The 22871-nt window shown below is 43.2% G+C and overlaps 1 protein-coding gene across 3 annotated transcripts in view; it reads left to right on the top strand.

The window, feature by feature from the left end:
* LOC115208090 (SLIT-ROBO Rho GTPase-activating protein 3) overlaps positions 1-22871 on the top strand; it is a 72320-nt gene that overhangs the window by 32062 nt on the left and 17387 nt on the right. For all 3 annotated transcript variants that reach the window (XM_029775866.1, XM_029775864.1, XM_029775867.1), the window contains exons 3-10: positions 2344-2506; positions 5307-5369; positions 7868-8053; positions 8411-8539; positions 9202-9423; positions 12033-12134; positions 13671-13868; positions 18035-18119. In XM_029775866.1, the coding sequence (XP_029631726.1) occupies positions 2344-2506; positions 5307-5369; positions 7868-8053; positions 8411-8539; positions 9202-9423; positions 12033-12134; positions 13671-13868; positions 18035-18119 (1148 nt within the window). The remainder of the gene's footprint in view (positions 1-2343; positions 2507-5306; positions 5370-7867; positions 8054-8410; positions 8540-9201; positions 9424-12032; positions 12135-13670; positions 13869-18034; positions 18120-22871) is intronic.

Below are 22871 nucleotides of genomic sequence, written 5' to 3'. Positions count from 1 at the left end.
CAGTAGGTGGGCCTGGATCCCCAGTAGGTGGGCCTATGCACACACACAGACACACACACACACACACAGAGAGAGACACACATATATACACAAACACACACACAGAGAGACACACAGAGACACATACACATACACACACACACACACACACAGACACACCCACACACACATAGAGAGAGAAACACACAGACACACACACGCAGCGAGAGAGAGACACACACACAGAGACACACACAGACACAGAGACACACACAAAGACACACACATCCTTATGCACTCTTGCACTTGACCTGACTATGCATCCCCTTGCTTGACATCCGTTGGTTTTTGAGTAGCTTCCTTTATGGTCAATTGGCTTTAGTGGAATCTATATGGATGAGATACCTTGTAGACTGTCAGAGAATACATGGATCATTCTCCTCTCTTTCTCTATTCTCCTCTCCTTCTCTATTTTCTTATCTTTCTCTCTTATCCTCTCTCAACACCCCATTGTCCCAGTTGCACCCTCCTCACATTAAATGGCAATCATTATTTCTGTCTTTCAAAGGTGGGATTCAGAACTCACCGAGTGCTGCACTCACTTGGCTGCTAGAATCTCCATGTTTAATAATTCCATCCATGCCTCCCTCTCCTCCCGCCCTCGCTCCAGAGCGCGCTCTCTCTTTTTATTTCCTCAAACCCTCTGTGGTCTCCTTCCCTTTTTATCAGTTTTGATCTTTTCAGGTTTTCATTTCAGTGTCAAACTCAATAAAAGAAGAGGCACATGACAAACAGAAAAAAGTTTTCAAGTTGCTCGAAAAGAATGCATGCATAGGGAAAAGTGTCATTATATCATCTCCAGTTCCGTGCAGTGCAGATCACCGCGGTGTTGCTCCCCTGCTAGTAGTGGTCTGTTATCTGCAATGGACAGCTCAGAGACAGCTCTTAGAGTATATAACCTCTATAAGAACTTCTTAGACTATAATTCTGCCAAGATAGTTTACTGTTGATTCAGTGCAGAGCTACTTGCTGGGTCGGGCCCCAATTGAGTTCCTGGAAGCCGACTGTATGTCCAGGATCAATCATTCACATCCTCCACCACAGATAGGGAAGCTATGGGGACTTCTTATTCAAAGGATGCTGGGTAAAAAGGAAGGAGCTGACGAGAGCCCCAGAGGTGTGGGCTGTGGAGTAGCCTAGGCTACCTGGAGCAACATATTAAAGCTAGTCTCTTTTAACTATCCAAGCCAGGAACTTCTTTCCTTATTCTTTTTATTGCCTGTTTTCACATCTTTTCACGTGTATGATTGGAGAGACAGGAGTCAGGAGCCCCCAGAGTGGGAAAGACTTTGAGCAGGGTTGGAGTCAATTTGAAATTGAAGGCAGTCAATTCAGGAAGTAAATTCTCTTACGATAATACAAAAACAAGTTTTGCAATCACTTCTCTATAAACTGAAAAGTAAATTACATTTTTTTTAAAAGTGTGTGTGTGTGTATATATATATTATATATATATATATTTTTTTACTATTATTATTTTAAATTCAAATCCCTTCCTGAATTGACTGCCTTTAATTGGAATTGACCCCAACCCTGACTTGGAGAGACTGATTGAGATCAAGACTCTGCTCCTGTGGAAGACTCTGATATGCATTACGATGTGTCAGTAATAATAAAGGAGAGGAACCTCGACCTGTACACTATCTTTTCATTATAACAATTACATCGCATTAAAGAAACGGGCTAACCGTCATCTTGAAGCAATGTCATGCAGTTTATTCTGAGTGGTGTAGTGCTATATGACTGGTTAGCTTGCTGCTGTTGTGCAGACTCCTCCTAAGTCACTTGTTCATTACTCAACCTGTGGTTATTGATGTGTTTGTAGAAAAGACTAGAAGTTCCTTGTCAAATAGGCTTTTGATTGCTAAGCATGCACCGCTCTGCATATCACAAACTTTCATAGTATAAAAGATAACTCCCCCTCTCACACAATGTTACTTCAGTCAGCATGCTCAGCAGAAGATGCTTATCTGGCCCTGTGTGAAGTTATATAAAGAGGCGTGTGCTCAGCCAAAGGTCCCTATCTGACTGTGATGGTGAGACTTAGTTTCCTTTTCTCGCTGTGTGCTACTTCCTTTTCCTCCTCTACAGGAAATGAAGAGAATGTGATAAACGTATATCTCACCTCCACATCAAAGCTTCATCTCACCTACAGGCTTTCATTTAACAACACCTCACTTTCTCTGCTGTTAATTTCCACACTAGTATCTGCTAAGCTACACTGGTAGATTCCAATAGCTAAACGATAGTGGGGACCAACAATAATATTGGTTGCATTAACCCCCCCCCCCCTGTTATTTCCAGGAAGGACCAGAACCTGCTGTCGACAGTGAACTGTTGGTACTTGGTTCTGAACCAGACGAGGAGAGAAAGCAGAGATCATGCTACCCTCAGCGACCTCTACAACAACAACGTCATCTTCCGCCTGGCACACGTCGGAGAGGATGTCATCAGACTTTTCAAAAAGGTCAGGACCCCCCACACACACTACCAGCACATGCACACAGAACCTGGAGGAGGAAGCAGGTGATACAGGGAAAGGGAAGGAAAGGAATTTGAAGGTGGGAAAGATGAAGAGGAAGCACATAGGGGTGATTACACACACACACACACACACACACACCTGGGATATTAACCTACAGTATGTGCTGTCAGGCTGGGCTAGCACCAACCTCGTTTACCTCTGGATGTCAGACCTACAGCTGAGAGATGTGTTCCCCACCTTCAAATGTATTTTCTTCCCTTTCTCTGTGTCACCTGCTCCCTCCTCCAGCGTTTCCTGCTCTTCACAACATATTTGTCTTTCTAAAGTGGTAAACAAACTACATCTGGTAAACAAACTACAAGTATAATCTCCGCTTCTATCCTGCAATTGTTATGTCATTAAATGACTGAAGGATACATTGCTGCATGAAATGTCCCTGTTAATCTTCACCTAAGTATACACATTAGCTATAGCCTAGGACCCATCAGAGCTATAAAGCATGTCTCAGAGAGAGAGTTAGAGCGGAGAGTGGCCATGGTTCAGGGACTACAGTATGATGGAACGGTCTGGCTGGGGGAAGCACAGATCAGTATCGATCCACAGCAACCGGCTGAGGTCTCACATGATTTATGTCCTCTGGGAATGGATATGCTGTCAGGGGGAGCCGTGATGAGGCTGGGTTACTCTTTCCTGGTGGGTTGTTCCTGCCTGGTGGGCTGGGCTGCCTGGTGGGCTGAGTTGTTCCTGCCTGGTGGGCTGAGTTGTTCCTTCCTTGGTGGGCTGAGTTGTTCCTTCCTTGGTGGGCTGAGTTGTTCCTGCCTGGTGGGCTGAGTTGTTCCTGCCTGGTGGGCTGGGCTGCCTGGTGGGCTGAGTTGTTCCTGCCTGGTGGGCTGAGCTGCCTGGTGGGCTGAGTTGTTCCTGCCTGGTGGGCTGAGTTGTTCCTGCCTGGTGGGCTGGGCTGCCTGGTTGGCTGAGTTGTTCCTGCCTGGTGGGCTGAGTTGTTCCTGCCTGGTGGGCTGAGTTGTTCCTGCCTGGTGGGCTGAGTTGTTGTTGCCTGGTGGGCTGGGCTGCCTGGTGGGCTGAGTTGTTGTTGCCTGGTGGGCTGAGTTGTTCCTGCCTGGTGGGCTGAGTTGTTGTTGCCTGGTGGGCTGGGCTGCCTGGTGGGCTGAGTTGTTCCTGCCTGGTGGGCTGAGTTCCTGCCTGGTGGGCTGAGTTGTTCCTGCCTGGTGGGCTGAGTTGTTCCTGCCTGGTGGGCTGGGCTGCCTGGTGGGCTGAGTTGTTCCATTTTGGTGGGCTGAGCTGCCTGGTGGGCTGAGTTGTTCCTGCCTGGTGGGCTGAGTTGTTCCTGCCTGGTGGGCTGGGCTGCCTGGTGGGCTGAGTTGTTCCTGCCTGGTGGGCTGAGTTGTTCCTGCCTGGTGGGCTGGGCTGCCTGGTGGGCTGAGTTGTTCCTGCCTGGTGGGCTGAGCTGCCTGGTGGGCTGAGTTGTTCCTGCCTGGTGGGCTGGGCTGCCTGGTGGGCTGAGTTGTTCCTGCCTGGTGGGCTGAGTTGTTGTTGCCTGGTGGGCTGGGCTGCCTGGTGGGCTGAGTTGTTCCTGCCTGGTGGGCTGGGCTGCCTGGTGGGCTGAGTTGTTCCTGCCTGGTGGGCTGGGCTGCCTGGTGGGCTGAGTTGTTCCTGCCTGGTGGGCTGGGCTGGGCTGCCTGGTGGGCTGAGTTGTTGTTGCTGCCTGGTGGGCAGCTCAGAGAGAGGTGGCCTGTTGAAAAATGATAAAATCTCTCCCACTGCAAGAAATGTTGAGTTGTGGTGTAAAGTTTGTTACAATGTCAAGGATGATAGCAGTAGCACCATCTATGCCAGGGTTCCCCAAATTTCGGATTTGGCCCGCATGTGGTTGTATTTGGCCCCTCAAGTTTTCTGAGCAAAAAAATTAATAATTGTCATGGTTGCACCAAAGACTGTAAAAACACCAGGAAATCAGCTCCAAGTTATTTTAATTTTGGAAAGCTGTCCTCAAGTATTCCCACACGTAAGAGACCAATGTTAGCATGGTTTGAAATGGTTGTTTTAGTCATATATTATATCTGTTTGGGCTTCTTGAGGTCAATTTGCAGTCTACAGATTATTTGTAATTATGTTCCGGCCCGCCAATCATCCGCTCAAGAAAAGGAATCGTCCTGGGCTGATCCCTGATCTATGCATTCCATACCACATACCATCCGGGTTCAATGTAGAAGCAAATATTGTGCACCATGAATATACTACACTAAAAATAATGTTAATGAATACTGTTTAAGTTGTTCTTATATGTGTAAATGTAGTGTTGCTGCCATAGCACCAATCTCTGAGGAAAGTGGAGTTGATTAGGCCTAATTCACTGCTGCTGGGCATAACAACCATGGCCGTGACAACCTACCATCACTGACGCCTAAATACTGCACTTTTAACCTGTAACACACTCTGTAGTGTATTACTGAAGAGGAAAACCGTTCCTACTTTTACAGGATTATTTAAACCACTCTGCCTTCCATACTTCCTTGTTTATTAGCTGCTTGCCTGTACACAGCCTTTTCACAAATAGAGAGAAACAACATGTGTGGTGTTCAGTCATCTTTCACTTACAAACACGTCAAAGGGAAACGCATCTCTTCCATACAGACACATGATCCCGGGAAACCGATGTATTCATGCCTCGGGGAAACAACCAGGTCTGTTAATGGTAAACATGTTCTTCCTGTCACCTGTGAGATTGATTTGCACACTTCATGCTTCCTCTGCTTCTTTTCAGAGCAAAGACATCGGGGTGCAGATGCATGAGGAGTTGGTAAAAGTCACGAATGAGCTCTACACTGTGAGTAAACATGTCATTCTCTCGCTCTCTCTCTCTCGCCCCTCTTTCTTTCTTTCTTTCTTTCTTTCTTTCTTTCTTTCTTTCTTTCTTTCTTTCTTTCTGTCTCTCTCTTGCTTCTCTCTCTCTCTCTCTCTCTTGCCCCTCTTTCTTTCTCTTGCTCTCTCACGCTCTCGGTCTTGCTCTTTTTTTTCTCTCTCTCCTTCCTTTTCTCTTCCCCGATAGCTTTGTACTGTACAGTGTCTCCTTCCATCCACTCCCCATCTTTGTTAGTTAGCCACCTGAAGCTAACTCCATTGTGCTAGACCCACCTCAGACCCTCTGACTCTCTGCTCTGTTGTCTCTGGGTTGCCCAGGATCTGCCCAGAGCAGAATAGCTTTATCAGCACTCCAGCAGCACAGCCTTGCTACACAGGTCATTTCTTTCTGCCCTGGAGGACATTAAGAATTTGCATTTTTCCTCCCGCTGTGAGAGAAGTTGTAGTTGAAGGAGAAACTGTACTTGCCATTGGCTCTGCTCCAAGCCGACTCAGCAGTTTCCACTGCAGTGGAGGTCTGCTCACTGCCAAGGTGTATCGTCACATATTTACATATTCAGCCCATGCTACACAGGATCAAACACAGATCTGTTGTTAAAGTTAATTGGCATCCTTCTCTTCTGTCTGTAAATTGACTGTGTACATGAAGAGTAAGCATAAGCAAGCACACGCAAGCAGACACACACACACACACACACACACACACACACAATAATAAATGCTCAAAGACACCTGTCCCAGGTTATGTTTCAGTTTGATTTGATTAAACCAAATCAAATTGCATTTGTCTCATGCGCCGAATACAACAAGTGTAGACTTTACTGTGAAATACTTACTCACGAGCCCTTTCCCAACAATGCAGTTAAAAAGTAAGAACATTACAAATGGATTAAAAGAAAATAGTAACACAATAAAATAATAATAACGAGGCTATATATAAGTTATATACAAGGAGTACCAGTACCGAGTCGTGTCCTGGGGTATGAAGTAGTTGGGGTGATTGATTTAGGTAATATGTACATGTAGGTTTGGTTAGGTGATTGATTGATTGAAGTACAATGTACATGTAGGTAGGTGTTTAATTAACTGTTCAACAGTCTTATGGCTTTGGGGTAGTCCACGAGCAGCTCCTTTGTCTTCCTGACGTTGTTTGATTTGATGTGTGTGCTTGTGCATGTGTGAATGTGTGTGTGTATATCTGTGTGTGTGTTTGTGACAGGAAGGCACTCATTTGTGAAATGTGATGCCTATTTCTGGCATGCCAGGGCATTGCTCTGTAACACAGACAGTATGGACTCTATCGGCTGTTTAGCCAGAGTCCTGGATTACAATCAATATGTAGAGAATGACATTGTCCACCAGCCAGACAGCTAAACCAGCAGCCACATTACAGAGGCTGGTATTATATCAATTGTATTAGAATGTTGATCCTGTTCGTTTGTTTTGGTTGGAACACTGTGTTGAAATGGATTTTAGAATGGCTGTGACTGACTAGTGTCGACACATGCGGTGTCTGTCCATTCACATCCCTCAGATAGATATTTAAGTGTTGTAGGCAGGCCAGTGAGCATTGGTAAAATAACACGACCACACTGTACAGCAGCAACCATGCAACCAATTGAAAATGCCTGGGCTTTAAATACACTAAATGGCCACATGAGGAATGATTCTGCATGACATACAACATAATGATGCAGATTTTCATTGATTTAGCTTTTTATCATGTGTACCTTTCATTATACGTTCACCTGCACGCAGTCGGTGACATAGTTAATAGCTAGTACTTGTACATACTTGTACATGTTTTATGTACAGTGTTGATGCATAATGCACAATGTGAGAGCCAGCTTGGCTTCAACACGTCCCCAGCTTGATCTGACTTCAAGTCAGAACCAAAGGCTCCTCTCTTGTTTCACACTCAGCAGCAGCCAGAGGAACAAGGAAAGGTTCTCTGACTCAGCTCGAGAAAAAGATCTCTGTAACTTGGCTACGACAGTCGTCCTGCTGGTTTCACTTGCGCTCTCCTCACATCGATTACCTCAATCAGAGTTGCTAGGAGACGTGTAAGAGAGAGGGTGAGTTTGTAGTGCTTGAGGGGAGAGAAACAGAACAGAACAGAAGTAACCTAATTTTAGCACTCGGTCACAAATCCTTAACAGATTTGACAGTAGCTGTCTTTCTGTGTTCTTATTCAGTTTACAGGACACATGGATTGGTATGCTGAATCCTAACTTTAGATATGCACGTCTAACCAACCTCCCATTGACATCAAGTCTGTTACACGCTTATCGTGAGTTTTAGTGTATTTCCTCGTTACTCCCTTGAGTTACTCTCATGACCACTGTCAACGTCCAGACCAAGAGTCTTGACGTGAACTTAGTGTACATGTAGTTGATTTTTAATGTTCTGTACAATGTCCTGTTTTAATGTTCACACCCTTGTCGTCCTCCTGTCCCTGGATAGGTGATGAAGACCTACCACATGTACCACACTGAGAGCGTCAGCGCCGAGAGCAAGCTGAAGGAGGCGGAGAAACAGGAAGAGAAGCAGATTGGCAAGGCCAATGAGGTCAGCACCAGCCTCTTGCGCTATGACGACCGCCCACAGCGACGCAGCTCCGTCAAGAAGATTGAGAAGATGAAGGAGAAGGTGTGGCTTGGGCTGAGTGTGTGTGTGTGTGTGTGTTCTCCCAATTGTCTGTAAAAGCTCTGAGGACTTGGATGCATTAGCCTCTGACATTTCATCAGTTAATGTATACACTAATGACCAGAAACGTTAACTGGTTTTGTTGCCGTGGTAAGACTGGACCTCTTGCTTCATGTGTCGCATGTAAATTATTTTGATCAGATTAGACTTCCATAGATGGAACAACATGTTTTACACCCTTGGTATAAGAATCCTTTTAGAGAGAGATTATCTATGGTTTACGGATTTTTGTCTCTCTGTCTCCCTCTCTTACCCCCCCCCTCCCCCTCACTCTCTCTCTTCTTCTCCCTCTCTCCCCAGAGACAAGCCAAATACTCCGAAAACAAGCTGAAGTGCACTAAAGCCCGGAACGACTATTTGTTGAACCTAGCCGCGACCAATGCTCTGGTGGCCAAATATTACATCCACGACGTCTCTGACATGATAGATGTGAGTGGGTGGTACAAGACATGCTGATTACAACAACATGAGAATGGTAGAATCCATTTGATAAACGAAAGCCCAGTAGCATCTTGTACTACAGGGTATTTTATTCAAAGTTAGCGTTCTATTGATTGCAATGAATAATAGATACAGTAGTTTGATTGATTGAAGCAGAGTAGCATCTGACACAGTGTCTCCTATTTTGTTTGAAGTTAGCATTTTATTGATTGTAATGGATTTAATGAATAATTGATACGGTAATAGATAGTTTGATAGATGGAAGCATAATAGCGACTTGTGACACAGTATCTCTCCCCATTGGTTTGGAACTAACATTATGTGCTTCCCAATGGTGGTAACCATAGAAATATAATTACTAGAACAGACATTTCCATTGTAGTCGTTTTAATTCTATGGTAATGACTGTATTTGGTATAAATATTTAGTAGACATTTGCACATCCAATGGTCAGGTTCTAGATGGAAAAAAACAATGATTGTGAATGTGACTTTTATGACTGGGTATTTTTCCTACTCATCCCAACCTGGGTGAGGCTTATGGTTATTGCTGTCATAATGACTGTGTATTTTCCCTGTCTGTGACCTGGGTAAGGGTTAGTTATTTCTATGGTAATGACTGTGTGTTGTGTTGTCCATGCCTCCCCCCAGTGCTGTGACATGGGCTACCATGCCAGCCTGGCGCGGACCCTGAGGACCTACCTGTCTGCAGAGTACAGCCTGGAGACGTCCCGCCACGAGGGGCTGGACCAGCTGGAGGGGGCCGTGGATGCCATGGATGTCAGGGGGGACAAACACAGGGTCATGGACATGCACAGTCAGATCTTCTGCCCGCCCACACGCTTCGACTACCAGCCACACATGGGCGACGAGGTGAGGGAGGCGGAGGGTGTGTGATTGGAGGGGTGATTGCAACAGCAATGCCAGGGCCTTGGGTTGGGTTCCCTTCTCTCTCTTTCTCTCACTCTCTCTCTCTCCCTCTCTCGCGCCCCTCTCTCCTTCGCCTCTCTCGCCCCTCTCTCTCTCGCCCCTCTTTCTCTCTCCACTATATATTGTATCTGATCTATCTATCTCATCTATCTCATCTATCTAGTCTCTCTATCAGGGTTTCCGTTAGCCGGTAATTGACCTGCTTTTTAAAAAAAAATTTAAAGCCGAATAATATAATTGTTGCCTGCCAAATTGACCGGGAAAAAAACAATGGTATGCAGGCTATTTTCGTAAATCAGTTTCATTTCGATAATAACGTTTTCATTTCGTAAAATCGTTGTCACGTGGTTCATCATAAAAATCTTAATCAAAATGATAAAAATATCAAAGTAAAAATTAAACTAATGCAAGATCACCAGCCTCTGTCATATGGACAAATATATACTGTGTTCATTGGCGGCTAAATAGCCTAAATGAGCGCATGTGACTCGGATGCAGCCGGACAAATAAAAACGGTAGAAAATATACTGCTGAAAATTCCAGTTCTTTCAAGCAGATTTTCTCTCTACTCAGCCTCTCTGTCTCCCTTTGTCTGTCTTGACCTGAGGTATCAAGTGCAACATTGTATCAAATCAATCAACTGGGTCTGGCCTGAAGCTGTCTCTTGTGAACTTTGCAACATTGTATCAACTAGCCTATTCCCGGCCATCAGAGTTTCCCATGCCAGTGAGCTTGGGTCAGACAGCTGTTTTTGTGCAAGGGAAAGGTATTTTATGACTTTTCCACTGGATATATGGCATCATCAGATCATGGGATTTTACTCTTTCACACCGAGGCTTGGTTATTATTGAGGAGGAGATTGCTGGGGAAAAAAATGTCAAATAGGAACTATTAGGCTATCATTTGCAAAGATGTAAAAAAACAAAAAAAAACAAGACTTCTTTGACTTACACTTACTGTGTGCGGTGAAGAAAAAATGACTGAAAAGCTCAGCTTATTAGTGGTGGATATGGTAAGTTAAGACAAGCAGAAAACATCCCCAAATGGGCACTTTCCTACATTTGTGCGCAGCAGGCCAGGTAGGCTACTTCTATGCTTGCTCCCTCAACATTAACAAGACAGAGAAACCAGACCCATGCTCATTGCTCACATGGAGAATTCCAAACAAAAGACGATGAAGAAATTGGCAAAACTCGTAAATGATAGTTATGAAATCATCCTAAACTTGTTTCTCACAAGTGTAGCAGGTTGTGAACTCTGAAAAACAGCGTTTCCATTCTGAGAGCGAGAATGGTAAATGACTGTAGGCCTGATTGGTAATACAATGCTTTAACAGAACTTTATGTAACCAAATGACTGGGATTAACAGTACATTTACTACTGGTGACGTACAGTATGTAATGGGAATGAATCATAATAAACAATCAAAGGGCAAATAAAACAATGAATGTGCAAAATAATTGGTGGGAGACAGCTGAGTGCATTCTGGAGAGAGACGTGCCTATAGTCTATTTCCGGCCCTTGTCTCAACATTTAAAAATATACACACACATATACACACATATCTTCACACATATTTTAGATGTTTTTCACTGACAGCCACAACTCAATAATCAACTAGGCCTTTTGCAACGCGCACTGCCCATGAAAGACTTCCTCATATGCCATTTCTCTCCTGTTCGATTGGTTTTCATATCAACTTTATTTTGTTGTCCAAAGCCAAAGGTACAATCCTAGTCATATTAGCAACCCATCCTAGTCTTTCTAAGTAGATTTTCATCTCTGTCATATACCGCTGGCATCAGGTTCACTGTTTAGAATTGTGTTTTCCCGCAAAATTTCGTTTTATTGGCTGCTTCATTGCAGGAGTTGCATGTTCTGTTAAAATGAATTACCGTAATGCTGTTAGGTTCTGATTATTAGAGTAATAACTCAACGGACACTGTGAAAGCTTAAACCAAGTTTATTCTTCCCAAAGGAACGAACAGCTGAATCGCTGAAAACATATTCACCCAAGCACTATTATTTAACTCTTTCTCCTATGCTGTGTCTCCTCCTACCCATCTGAACAGCCAATGCATCTCTGTTGCTAGACAGAACCTTAGTGATATCTGTTCTTCCTCACTTCATCTGACCTGACCTCTACCCCAAAGTGTTCACTCCTCCCCAACTCAAGGCTGCCATGGTGATTGGTACCAGACTGTGTCTCTTCTCCTCCCAGAGGATCCCTCCCATAGAATCCCAGATGGCTAACAATAACATATCCTGACATAATGTAAACGTTATACATTACCCTCCCTCAGTGAAATGAATAAGTATATTTCCTATTCTCAGAACCCAACAATGTAAATGTTATTTCTGTCATTCTGAGCACCGGGGGTAGACGCCCTAATGGGTTACAAACCCAATGCATATGGGTCCGGTACATTTCTCAAAATGGCCGGTAAATGTAAATCTTCACGGTCACGTTGTCCGGCGCCACATTTTCTTAACGGGAAACACTGATCTCTATCTACAGTATCCATCCATCTAATCTAATCTATCTTCACCAGGTGTGTCAGGTGAGTGCCCAGCAGCCGATGCAGACAGAGCTCCTGATGCGTCACCACCAGCTCCAGTCCCGCCTGGGCACGCTCAAGATAGAGAACGAGGAGGTGAGCTCTAACCCTAACATAGTCACATGGTCAGAGTCAATAGTACAGTGTACAGTGAGGGGGAAAAAATATTTCACCCCCTGCTGATTTTGTACGTTTGCCCACTGACAAAGAAATGATCAGTCTATAATTTTAATGGTAGGTTTATTTGAACAGTGAGAGACAGAATAACAACAAAAAAATCCAGAAAACCGCATGTCAAAAATGTTATAAAATGATTTGCACTTTAATGAGGGAGATTTGAGGGAGATTTCCCTGGCTGAGGGAGATTTGAATTTAACATTGAGCTTCATCCAATACCTATACTATTGTGTGTTACACAAGTTGTGCCCTGCTGAACATTTTAGGGAAAAACATGCATACAGGATATGGAAACATTCAGTATGTTAAAACTGATATACTGTCAGTCTTTTCTTGTCTCTTCAGAAATCCATCTAGGCAGAGGGCTATAGGCAAACATTGTGACTCATGTTTACATGCACATCATGAATACTCAAACAGACAGGCTTATATCCACTCAGGGCCAACAGATGACCCCAGCAGCTCTGGTGAACCACACACTGACTGCATTACTGTACTGTTGACCATGTTCATGTCGGCTGGAGGCGTTCTCCTACTCACACTATAATGATGCGCTCGCGTACTCACGCACACACGCACACAGTCCCTCCCTCTCACAAACATTCACACACACAATAATGCATTCACGCGCACACACTCTCACAAGCAAAGTGTAGCCCCTGGGATTGCCTCTCATCTAACAGGCGGGCAGGGGCGCCCCTACTTTCAAAGGACTGTCACCCAAGCATCGTTCATGCACAATACATCTTCTAAACTGACGAAGGTGTGGCCCTAGGGTTGATTTTCATCTTCCATCTCTTCCCCATCGCCCACCAAACCAGGCAGGCAGCCAGGCCCTAGCAGCTAGCACTGCATCCAGGCCTCCAGCTACAGAGCCTGCTGCCTGCCTGCCTGTCTGCCTGCCTGCCTGTCTGCCTGTCTGCCTGCCTGCTTGCCTCATGCTGCTGCAGTGATTCAGACAGATGTGTGTAAAGGTCACCATATTTGTGCTCTGCGTTCAGCTTATCTCCTATGAATATGGAGATGCTCCCTCTGCTCACTTCCTCTCCCTCTCACACAGACAGAACACCAGTTATCTTCCTAATTATCTTCACACGGTCACACACTCACACCAGAAAACATGTCCCCTACCGGGCTGACTGAACTTTACATTATATATTATGCAAGCGGTTGTAGGATGTAGTACTGTGATCAAGATGGTGTCTGCAGAAGTCATTCTAGTGTAGATGTGGGACATTTTGTTCTTTAATTTGACATTTTGCTCTTAAAGGAAAAATCGACTTAAAAACTATCTTTTGGTATTTGTTTCATTAGTCCACTGTTGATACAGTCCCATACAGATTTAAGAGCATTATACAATTACAACTGAAGTCTCATTGTGTGCAAGGAAAACACTGTGAATATTGATGTTGTGACACAGTTTAATAATGACTCTTCACCTTTTGTATTTCTTAGGTAAGAAAGACCCTGGATGCCACCATGCAGACGCTGCAGGACATGCTTACGGTCGAGGACTTTGATGTGTCTGAGGCTTTCCAGCACAGCCAGTCCACTGAGTCGGTCAAGTCTGCCTCGTCCGACTCCTACATGAGCAAGGTCAACGTTGCTAAGAGACGAGCCAACCAGCAGGAGACGGAGGGCTTCTACTTCACTGTGAGTGGCTCTGATAAGTCACTTGACTTAAGACTTTACTGTGATTGGCTTTGACAACTGACCACGCTTACAAAGCATTATAAATGCTTTTTTTCTTATTTGTATGAATGCTTCCTGGTACAGTACCTTGCAAAAGTATTCATCCCCTTAGCGTTTTTCGTATTTTATTGCATTACAACCTGTAATTTAAATAGATTTTTATTTGGATTTCATGTAATGGACATACACAAAATAGTCCAAATTGGTGAAGTGAAATGAAAAAAATAACTTGTTTCAAGAAATTCTAAAAAATTCTAAACGGAAAAGTGGTGCGTGCATATGTATTCACCCCCTTTGCTATGTATATGTATTCACCCCCTTTGCCCCTAAATAAGATCTGGTGCAACCAATTACCTTCCGAAGTCACATAATTAGTTATATAAAGTCCACCTGTGTGCAATCTGTTTGTCACATGATCTCAGTATATATACACCTGTTCTGAAAGGCCTCAAGAGTCTGCAACACCACCAAACAAGGGGCAATACCAAGCAATCGGCACCATGAAGACCAAGGAGCTCTCCAAACAGGTCAGGGACAAAGTTGTGGAGAAGTACAGATCAGGGTTGGGTTATAAAAAAAATATCATAAACTTTGAACGTCCCACGGAGCACCATTAAATCCATTATTAAAACATGGAAAGAATATGGCACCACCACAAACCTGCCAAGAGAGGGCCGCCCACCAGAACTCACGGACCAGGCAAGGAGGGCATTATTCAGAGAGGCAACAAAGAGACCAAAGATGACCCTGAAGGAGCTGCAAAGCTCCACAGCTGAGATTGGAGTATCTGTCCATAGGACCACTTTAAGCCGTATACTCCACAGAGCTGGGCTTTACAGAAGAGTGGCCAGAAAAAAGCCATTGCTTCAAGAAAAAAATAAGCAAACACGTTTGGTGTTCGCCAAAAGGCATGTGGGAGACTCCCCAAACATATAAAAGAAAGTACTCTGGTCAGATAAGACTAAAATTTAGCTTTTTGGCCATCAAGGAAAACCCTATGTCTGGCGCAAACCCAACACCTCGCATCACCCCGAGAACACTATCCCATGCTGTGGGGATGTTTTTCATCGGCAGGGACTGTGAAACTGGTCAGAATTGACGGAATGATGGATGGCGCTAAATACAGGGAAATTTTTGAGGGAAACCTATTTCAGTCTTCCAGAGATTTGAGACTAGGATGGAGGTTCACCTTCCAGCAGGAAGGTGAACAATGACCCTAGGCATACTGATAAAGCAACACTCGAGGGGTTTAAGGGGAAACATTTAAATGTCTTGGAATGGCCTAGTCAAAGCCCAGACCTCAATCCAATTGAGAATCTGTGGTATGACTTAGATTGTTGTACACCAGCGGAACTCATCCAACTTGAAGGAGCTGGAGCAGTTTTGCCTTGAAGAATGGGAAAAAATCCCAGTGGCTAGATGTGCCAAGCTTATAGAGACATACCCCAAGAGACTTGCATCTGTAATTGCTGCAAAGGTGGCTCTACAAAGTATTGACTTTGGGGGGGTGAATAGTTATGCATGCTCAAGTTTTCTGTTCTTTTTTGTCTTATTTCTTGTTTGTTTCACAATAAAAAAAAATTTGCATCTTCAAAGTGGTAGGCATATTGTGTAAATCAAATGATACAACCCCCAAAGATCAATTTTAATTCCAGGTTGTAAGTCAACAAAATAGTAAAAATTCCAAGGGGGGTGAATACTTTCGCAAGCCACTGTATTAAGTACTTTTAGCTACTTGGGTTTATTGCCTTTCCCTAGTGCTCTGACCAGGTCCTGTGTGGCTCAGTTGGTAAGATCAAATCAAATTTGATTTGTCACATGGTTAACAACAGGTGTAGACTAACAGTTAAATGCTTACTTACGGGTCCTTTTTCAACAATGCAGAATAAAGATAAAAGGAAAAAAGGAATAAATACACAGTGAATGACGAATAACAATATTGAGTAAAAATAACATGGCTAGGCCTCTCAAGTGGAGCAGCGGTCTAAGGCACTGTGGCGCAGTGCTAGAGGCGTCACTACAGATCCAGGTTCGAGACCGGGCTGTGTCGCAGCCGGACGTGACCGGGAGACCAATGAGGCGGTGCACAATTGGCCCAGCGTCATCCAGGTTAGGGTTTGGCCGGCCGGGATGTCCTTGTCCCATCGCTCTCTGGCGGCTCCTGTGGCTGGCCGGGCGCATGCACGCTGACACAGTCGCCAGTTTTACGGTGTTTCCTCCGACACATTGGTGCGGCTTTCTTCCGGGTTAAGCGAGCAGTGTGTCAAGAAGCAGTGCGGCTTGGCAGGGTCTTGTTTCGGAGGATGCATGGCTCCACCTCTCCCGAGTCTGTATGGGAGTTGCAGCGATGGGACAAGACTGTAACTACCAATTGGATATCATGAAAAAGAGGTAAAAAGTAAAAAAATATTATTTCCTTATTTTTTTAATAACATGGCTATTTACAGGGAGTACCAGTACCGAGTCGATGTGCAGGGGATACGAGGTAATGTGCATATACTGAGTGTACAAAACATTAGGAGCATCTGCTCTTCCATGACATAGACTGACCAGGTGAAAGCTATGATCCCTTATTGATGTCACTTTGTTAAATCCACTTCAATCAGTGTAGATGAAGGGGAGGGGACAGGTTAAAGAAAGATTTTTAAGCCTTATGACAATTGAGACATGGATTGTGTATGGGTGCCATTCAGAGGGTGAATGGGCAAGACAAAATATTTACATGCCTTTTGAACGGTGTAAATTAATAGGTGCCAGGTGCACTGGTTTGTGTCAAGAACTGCAACGCTGCTGGGGTTTTCATGCTCAACAGTTTCTCGTGTGTATCAACAATGGTCCACCACCCAAAGGACATCCATCCGACTTGACACAACTGTGGGAAGCATTGGAGTCAACATGGGCCAGCATCCCTGTGGAATGCTTTCGACACCTTGTAGAGTACATGCCCAGACGAAATGAGGCTGTTCTGAATATTAGGAAGGTGTTGCTAATGTTTTGTACACTCGGTGTATAAGTAGGGTTAAAGTGACTAGGCAAGAGGATAGATAATAGACAATAGCAGCAGTGTGTGTGTGTGGGTTTGAATGAATGTGTGTGTGCAGTTAATATGCATGTGTGCACATTTTATGTGTGCATGGGCATATGTAGTGTGTGTGTATTGGGGTGTCAATGTAGGTATGTGTGAGTGTGTGGGTAGAGTCCAGTGTGTGTGCATAGAGCAAGTGCAGGAGGTTTGGTGAAAAAAAAGGGCAATGGCCAGTACCATCAGGTAGCCATTTTGATTAGCTATTTAGAAGTCTTGTTTAGCAGTCTTATGGCTTGGTGGTAGAAGCTGTTCAGGGTCCTGTTGGTTCCAGACTTGGTGCATCGGTACCGCTTGCTGTGCGGTAGCAAAGTGAACAGCCTATGGCTTTGAAGGCTGAATTCTTCGAAAGAATGTACGTCTTCCTCTGACACCGCCTAGTATAGAGGTCCTGGATGGCAGGGAGCTCAGCCCAGCTCGGCCCCAGAACATTGTCATCATGGGTTCAAGTCCCACAGGGATCACATAAGTCACTTTACAAAAAGTATAATAGTGTCATACATTATTATTATTGTATTACCACAACTTACAGTGCATTAGAAATGCTTTTTTCATTTTTATTAATGAATTACATACTGATATTAGAGTACTTATGCTACTCAAGTTTAGTGGCTTTCTTCAGTGTTCATCATTATGCAGCATTATGCCCCGTGGAATTCAGACAGGCAACCATCTGGTTGTGAATTAATTTGACTGGTATTATCATCAGGCTTTGCTGATACAAGTTATACAAATGAATTATGAAATTAACATTTTGCTGTAATGCAGTACTGACTGTAGCCTACAGTCGCAAGTGTGGTCCTGTGTAGCTCAGTTTGTAAGAGTGTGGCATTAGCTAGGATTGCCAAGGTCGCGGGTTCAATTCCTGCAAGGATTACATATTAAACATTAATTCACTCACTGTACTACTTACTATAAATTGCTTCGGGTTAAAAGTGTCCGCTAAATGTCATATATTACACGTTGTAAATGTATTTTCTCTCTCTCTCTCTCTTTGCATTCCCTGTCTCTCTGTCTCTCTGTCTGTCTCTCTCTGCCTGTATAGAAATTTAAAGAGTACCTGAATGGCAGCAACCTCATAGTGAAACTACAGGCCAAGCATGATCTACTGAAGCAGACGCTAGGAGAAGGTGAGAACAACTCTCATGTTACAATGTTGTTGTGCCACTTCTGGATCACAATGCCGTCCATTGGGCCTTCACCGCCCCTTTAAAGCACTAGCAGCAGCTTGCCAATTGTAGTCTTCTTATGGTTCAAACATTGTTGTTTTATTAAATAAACTTAACTGCAATCAGCTACCAGTAAGAACCCATATTGTATACACTCCCCTAAGTATTTATTTGGACAGTGAGCTAAAACTTTACATTTTGGTCTATACTCCAGCATTTTGGATTTGAGATCAAATGTTTAATATGAGGCGACAGTACAGAATATCACCTTTTCTTTGAGGGTATTTTCTTACATATCTGTTTTACCGTTTAGAAATGAAAGCACTTTATGTATCTTGTTCCCCCATTTTGAAGGTGTCATAAGTATTTAGACAAGTTCAATTATATGATAATGAATTGGATTGTTAATAATTATGAGTGACATGCTAACTTTTCACCATTATCAATAACATGAGAGGTTTGCATTTTATTGGGAGGGGGGGGGGGGTTTATGATATTTATGCCTCTAACTTTCTCACTCGTCATTATTAACGATTCAGTCATGATTATCCATAATCATGGTAGTATCCACATGTGTGTAGAAGTGCTCAGAAACATATTATATTTCTATTTACAATAAAAGTCACTCCAAAATGCACAATATGTTATTTACCATTTATTTATATTGGTCACAACATAATCTGAAACACAACCCCAACAAACTGCAAATGCATCCATAAGGTGTGTAGAGTCACACGCTTGATGTAGTCATTGCGTGCTAGGAATATTGGACCAAATACTAAACTTTTGACTACTTTAATAAACATATATGTGAATTTGTCCAAATACTTATGACACCTTTAAGTTGGGAGACAAGATACCTAAAGTGCTTTAATTTCTAAACGGTGAAACAGATGTGTATGAAAATACCCTCAAATAAAAGGTGAAATTCTTTACTGTCACGTCATATGAAACATTTTATCTCGAATCCAAAATGCTGTGGTATAGAGCCAAAATAAAAGTTTTAGCCTATCTAACATTTTGGATTTGGCACATTTTTCAATATATTGTTGAACATACTCTACGGGCATATCAAAGTTCCAGAGTGGGATTTCTGCTAATTCTTGGAAGTCCAACAAATATTGCTATCTAGTTGTAAATCACAGATGGCCTTGTATATTGTTGGCTTCCTCCAGCAATTCAGTATGTACTGTTTCAGTTTCAATGACTAATTATTTTTGAGAAAAAATTGACGAATGTAGCTAACTAAGGCTGGGAATGCCAATAGAATCAGACTAGCAAGGGGAATGATCACAAGTCAGTCATAACGTGGCTAATATGCTAGCTTATCTATTTATGTAGCTATTTATTTGGCAAGCTATAAGCACAGAGCCTAACGTTAGCTAGCTAGCCAACTGCTGGGAGGATGTTATGTCTTTGGACGAGTGGGTGAGTGGTCGACTTTTTCTCCCCCATAAAATTTTTCTTTGGCTACAGCTAGAGATGCAGTCAGGGCCGGCGCCAGAACGAATCAATTGGACGGGCATTTCATTTCTATTGGCGGGCCCGTTTTTTTTCACGGGACCCCGTGTGCTCGCGCTTGCTCAAATTTTGTTTATAATAAAGAAGCATTAAGACCATAGGCAGCTTGTGACTTTCAAGTTTGGAGAGGCTTACAATGTATCCGACCATTTCTATCGATCTGGGTGCCAGTTATAATTATTGTTATGTGCATTTTCGTGGAACAGTTTTATTTCAATAATAACGTTTTCGTTTCTCAAAATGATTTTCACGTGGTTAATCATAAAAATCTGATCTAAAATGATACAAATCTAAAAGTTAAAACGCAACTAATGCAAGAGCACCAGCCTTTGCCATATGGACACATTGATACACTGTGTTCCATTGGACGCAAAAAAAAAATGCGCTTGGAACTCAGAGAGAGCCTATAGGCCGGTGGTCCCCAACCGGTCGATCTCTGAGGCATTCCTAGTCGGTCACCAAGAGTTTCTGTAAAAAATTTGTTAAAAAAAAGAACATAAATCCTTGCGTTCCTGTTTTTTGTATTCGTTTCATGTTGTTGGCGGTAGATGCACTTGATTCTGCAGCCCTAGCGCCAAGTAAGGCAAAACGCTCCCATTTTGATCCATTTCATGTGTCTGAAGTTATAACTCCAACTTCCCGGCAGGCCCAGAGAGCAAATCAAGTGCACATATAGTCCTACCGCTGGTCAATCATATAGCTCAGATCACCGTGTCTGCACAGTTTCCTCGAGCCATAGACTGGAAAAAGAAGCCTTGAACGCACAGCAAAGTTGATACTGAGATTTCAAAACTAGAGAGAGACAATTGAGTGAGACTCTTTCCATGACTAGAGAGAGACTCAATGAATAAAGCAAAGAGTTGCTGTTTTTATGTGCAAGTTCATGTTTATTGTTTGTTATTCAGTACTGTTAGCATATTTTATGGCTTATAAAAGTGTTTTCTCCCTACTTCCCCATGCTACAACCAGCACTGCAGCTGCAATGAATGAGTATAGCAAAGTGTTCCAATAATTTAGCTTTATTATTAGTCTTGTGTCTTTAATATTCAGGAATATTTCACTTTCTCTGGTCATCGGAGTAACAGCATGATTTGGTGCATTAGGCAGAAATAATGCAGTGCGACTTGAGTTTCAGCTGGAAGACTGTGTCCCCTTTTCTCAGCGGAGGGAAGGAGGGTGGAGGGACAGTGAGTAGGGTGAGAGGCAGCCTCACCGCTGCTCCCTCCCTCCCTCTGACTGACCATCAGATTCAGTCCAGTAAAAAGAAGCACATTATTATGCTCACTTAGCTGTGCCTCACAAGTAATATAACAAATTATCCTTTATGAGTGTGATCATAAATCTAATTTAAAAAAAAATAAGTATAATTTCAAAATGGTCTGAGAAGAACAACATTTGTATGGCAATTCAAGTATAGCCAATATGCAGTGATAATATATTGGGCCTATAGCCTACTGTACAAACCTCATTGCTACAGAACTGTTTTTAATTGGTCAATGTTGCATAGGCTTGTTTTTTAAGTCATGTTTTAAAAAAATCTGAGCGTTAGATCTCAGCTTGCATTTTGACTCAAAGTGATCTTCACTCAGAAAAGGTTGACGACCACTGCTATAGACCAATGCAGTAGTAGGCCTATAACTTCCATTGTCAACTAAGTAAAATACATAGACCTAATGCTGACCAAATAAAAACAGTAGAAAATTTCCTGATGAAAATTCAGGTTCGTTCAATCGCATTAATATATATATCCCGCCTGTCTGCCTCCCTTTATATCTGTCTTGACTTGAGCTATCGCTAATGAAGTGCAACATTGTATCAACTCAGCAGGTTGATGTGTTCAGGCATGTGTGCCCCCTTAACGTTATCAGGACAGAGTTACCACACACATGCTCATTGCTCACATGGAGCAATCCAAACAAATGACAATGAAAAAATTGACAAATCTCCTAAATTATGGTTCTAAAATAATCCAAAACCTGTTTCTCACAAGTGTAACAGGTCGTGAACAATGTAAACAACGTTTCCACTCCGAGAATGAGAACGGTAAATAACTGTAATACATTTTATTTGTATTTATTTAACCTTTATTTAACTAGGCAAGTCAGTTAAGAACAAATTCTTATTTACAATGACGGCCTACCAAAAGGCAAAAGGCCTCCTGCGGGGGCCTGGGATGAAAAAATAAATAGATTATAAATATAGGACAAAACACTCATCACAACAAGAGAGACAACACTACATAAAGAGAGACCTAAGACGACAACACAGCAAGGCGACAACACAACTTGGTAGCAACACAACATGGTAGCAGCACAAAACATGGTACAAACATTATTGGGCACAGACAACAGCACAAAGGGCAAGAAGGTAGAGACAACAATACATCACACAAAGCAGCCACAACTGTCAGTAAGAGTGTCTATGATTGAGTCTTTGAATGAAGAGATTGAGATAAAACTGTCCAGTTTGAGTGTTTGTTGCAGCTCATTCCAGTCACTAGCTGCAGCGAACTGAAAAGAGGAGCGACCCAGGGATGTGTGTGCTTTGGGGACCTTTAACAGAATGTGACTGGCAGAACGGGTGTTGTATGTAGAGGATGAGGGCTGCAGTAGATATCTCAGATAGGGGGAGTGAGGCCTAAGAGGGTTTTATAAATAAGCATCAACCAGTGGGTCTTGCGATGGGTATACAGAGATGACCAGTTTACAGAGGAGTATAGAGTGCAGTGATGTGTCCTATAAGGAGCATTAGTGGCAAATCTGATGGCCGAATGGTAAAGAACATCTAGCCGCTCGAGAGCACCCTTACCTGCCGATCTATAAATTATGTCTCCGTAATCTAGCATGGGTAGGATGGTCATCTGAATCAGGGTTAGTTTGGCAGCTGGGGTGAAAGAGGAGCGATTACGATAAAGGAAACCAAGTGAAGATTTTACTTTAGTCTGCAGCTTTGATATGTGCTAAGAGAAGGACAGTGTACCGTCTAGCCATACTCCCAAGTACTTGTATGAGGTGACTACCACAAGCTCTAAACCCTCAGAGGTAGTAATAACACCTGTGGGGAGAGGGGCATTCTTCTTACCAAACCACATGAGCTTTGTTTTGGAGGTGTTCAGAACAGGGTTAAGGGTAGGGAAAGCTTGTTGGACATTAAGAAAGCTTTGTTGTAGAGCATTTAACACAAAATCCGGGG

Source organism: Salmo trutta, chromosome 14 (genome assembly GCF_901001165.1).
Source record: "Salmo trutta chromosome 14, fSalTru1.1, whole genome shotgun sequence".
Classification (NCBI taxonomy): domain Eukaryota; kingdom Metazoa; phylum Chordata; class Actinopteri; order Salmoniformes; family Salmonidae; genus Salmo; species Salmo trutta.
Note: the sequence above shows the minus strand (reverse complement) of the source record. Positions and strands in the feature narration are given on the sequence as shown.